The following is a 3,321-nucleotide window of genomic DNA, read 5'->3' as shown; positions in this document are numbered from 1 at the left end:
GGAAGGCCCTCTATGAGGTGGATTGATTCAGTGACTGGGGTAATCAGGATGGGTGTGTCAGAGACAATGAGATTGGCAAAGGACAGAGCGGGGTTTAGGGCCGTTGTACATAGGGTCGCTATGAGTCGCAAGCGACTCGACAGCACTTAACAACAACAACATATTCCTCCTAAACAGTTCTCTCCCTAATCTGTTTCAATGCAGTGTACATTATTTATCCCCTCTTTTCTTAGTTTACCCCTAACCCTGATGTCAGTACCATTTTACAACAGTGGGACTCTGCAGTATTTGTCCTTTTGTGACTGAGATACTTCACTCAGCGTAATGTCCTCCAGGGTCATCCATTTTGCATAATTTTTCATGAGTTCCTTGTTTTTCAATGCAGCATAGTATCCTATTGTGTGAATAAACCACAGCTTCTCTATCCATTGGTTTGTTGATGGGCACTTGGGTTATTTCCAGCTCTTTGCTATTGTGAACAAAGCCGCGATAAAGTTGGGTGTGCATATTATATATCTGCTTGGCTGGCAGTTCTGGTTTCTTTAGAATATATTCCCAGTAGTGGAATTGCTGGGTCAAATGGTATTTCTATTTGCAACTTTTTGAGAATGCGCCATACCTCCTTCCACAGTGGTTGGATCATTTTATACTTCCACCAACAGTGAATAAGGGTTCCAGTTTCTCCACAATCTCGCCAGCATTTGTTGTTTGCTGTTCTGCTAAATTTTGCTATTCTGACTGGGGTGAGATGATATCTCATAGTCATTTTGATTTGCATCTCTTAGAGCTAGGGATTTTGAACATTTCTTCATGTGCTTGTTGGCCATCTGAATTCATACCCTGCGCCCGTTTTTTAATTGGATTGTTTACCTTTATCTTGTTGTGGTGAGGACTTCAGTTTTGAGAGGGGCAGGGCTTCCTTCTTAGCTTTCAGCACCATCTTTATAAAAAGTGTCTCCATGGGGAGTTCTGGTGGCCTAGTGGCAAGAAGCTGCACTGCAATCCCAGAGGTTCATGGTTTGACTCCACCAGATCCTCTCCTGGAGAAGGAGGGGCAATCTCCTCCTTTACCAGTCAGATCTGATTTGATGGTACACACACAAATAATAATAATAATAAAAAAGTGTCTTCATGTTCAACTTTTTTTTTCTTTTCTGAGTTTGTAAATCTTTTTTTTTAATTGAGATTTTACTACATATCCAACTTTTTAAGGAGCCCCAAGCTGCACTGTGTATAGTTGCTGCTCTGTAAATGCTTGTTGGCTGACTGGCTGAAGGAATGGACACCCAGCCCTTTGCCACAGGCCCCCAGTCACATCTGTGTGGGTGTTTGTCCCTCTTACCGCCCCCCAAACAGGTGTTCTCAGAATACTTTAAGGAGCTGGAGGAGGAGAGCATCCGAGACAATTTTGTCATTGTCTACGAGCTGCTGGACGAACTCATGGACTTCGGCTTTCCACAGACCACCGACAGCAAGATCCTGCAGGAGTGAGTGGGTTCCTGGGGGAGCCACAGGTTGGGGCTGCGGTTGGAGGGAACTCAGGGAGAGCTAAGAGATGTCCCCGGGTCCAGCCACTCGTTCCCGTCTGCGCTCCTGCCAGGTACATCACCCAGCAGGGCAACAAGCTGGAGACGGGCAAGTCCCGAGTGCCCCCCACTGTCACCAACGCGGTGTCCTGGCGCTCCGAGGGCATTAAGTACAAGAAGAATGAAGTCTTCATCGATGTCATAGAGTCTGTCAACTTGCTGGTGAGCTCCCACCTCCACCAGGGCCTGGGGAAGGGAGCACGCCCCATGCCTGCTGACCCCCCATGTCTGTCTCTCAGGTCAATGCGAATGGCAGCGTCCTGCTGAGCGAGATTGTGGGCACCATCAAGCTCAAGGTGCTTCTGTCTGGAATGCCAGAGCTGCGGCTCGGCCTCAACGACCGCGTGCTGTTTGAGCTCACTGGCCGTAAGTGTGCACAGACCTCCCTTCCTGTTCCCCAGTGGGGTGGCCTCACCCTCAACTCTGCATCTTGACATCCAGGGAGAAGAGTAGCTGGTTCTGCAGTTAAGTGCTTGTGCGCCATCTGCTGATCATGGCTAATACTGCAACTATTGGCAACCACAGTTCTTCTGAGGTTGGACTCCGCCAGCTACTCTGTGGGAGAAAAGTGCTTGTTGTTGTTGTTGTTATGTGCCATCGAGTCGCTTGCGACTCATAGCGACCCTATGTACAAAAGCTCTAAATGCTGTTCTATCCTGTTCCTACCTAGCCATCTCAAACTCACTTATTCCCCCCGCTCCGGTCACAGAATCGATCCATCTCATTGAAGGTCTTCCTCTCCTTCGCCGCCCCTCCACTCTGCCAAATATGATGTCCCTCTCCAAGGACCAGTCCCTCCTTGTAACATGCCCAAAGTATTGTCAGACGAAGTTTCAGAATCCTTGACTCCAAGGAGCATTCCGGCTTCACCTTCTCCAGGACAAACCTGTTTGTTCTCCTAGCAGTCCATGGTATATTCGACACTCATCTCCAGCACCACAGCTCAAAGGCATCAATTCTCTTTCTATCATCTCTATTACTGTCCAACTCTCTGATGCATAGCACATAATTACAAAGACTATAGCCTGGATCAGGTGCACCTTAGTCTCCAGCCTGACGTTGTTGCTCTTCAGTATTCATGAGAGGTCCCTCACAACTGACTTTCCCATTGCAATTCATCTCTTGATTTCCTGGCTCCTGTTACCAAGAATGTTGATTGTGGGGCCAAGTAAACTATCTCAATCTCTTCACCATCCATACTGATGCTGCCAGTTGGCCCAGTGGTGAGAATCTTTGTTTTCTTGATGTTGAGCTTCAGTCCATATAGGAGACTGTAGTCCTTGATTTTCTGCAGCAAGCGCTTCAAGTCCTCCTCAGTTTCAGTTAGTAGTAGTTGTTATTGTTGTTAAGTGCTGTTGAGTTGAGTACAACTCATAGCAACCCTATGAACAACAGATCTGAAGCCTGCCCTATCCTGTGCGGTCCTGACAATCTCTGACACACTTGAACCTGTTGCTGAAATCACTGTGTCATCCACCTGGCTGAGGGTCTTCCTTCCTTTCTGTACTCCCCCACCTCCCCAGGCGTAATCTCCCTCTGTAATGAATAGCCTCTCTTAGCAACATGCCCATGAGGCAAAGCCTTTTTTAGCAACATGCCCATGAGGTGCAGTTTAATTATTTTTTGCCAGGAGTACTCTGGCTGTACCTTCTCCAAAATATATCTGTCTGTTCTTTTGGCCATCTATGGGATGTCCAGTGCTCTTCTCCAACACCACAGTTCAAAGGCATCAATT

At 47.4% G+C, this 3,321-nt stretch overlaps 1 protein-coding gene across 1 annotated transcript in view; it reads left to right on the top strand.

The window, feature by feature from the left end:
* Positions 1-3,321, top strand: part of AP1M2 (adaptor-related protein complex 1, mu 2 subunit) — a 20,681-nt gene that overhangs the window by 7,196 nt on the left and 10,164 nt on the right. Inside the window, exons 4-6 of the mRNA XM_006898772.1 lie at positions 1,357-1,487; positions 1,601-1,748; positions 1,826-1,952. Of these exons, the coding sequence (XP_006898834.1) occupies positions 1,357-1,487; positions 1,601-1,748; positions 1,826-1,952 (406 nt within the window). The remainder of the gene's footprint in view (positions 1-1,356; positions 1,488-1,600; positions 1,749-1,825; positions 1,953-3,321) is intronic.

This window comes from Elephantulus edwardii, unplaced genomic scaffold, assembly GCF_000299155.1.
Source record: "Elephantulus edwardii isolate Elephantulus edwardi_28Jun2011 unplaced genomic scaffold, EleEdw1.0 scaffold00237, whole genome shotgun sequence".
Classification (NCBI taxonomy): Eukaryota; Metazoa; Chordata; class Mammalia; order Macroscelidea; family Macroscelididae; genus Elephantulus; species Elephantulus edwardii.
This window is presented reverse-complemented; position numbering and strand designations above follow the sequence as displayed.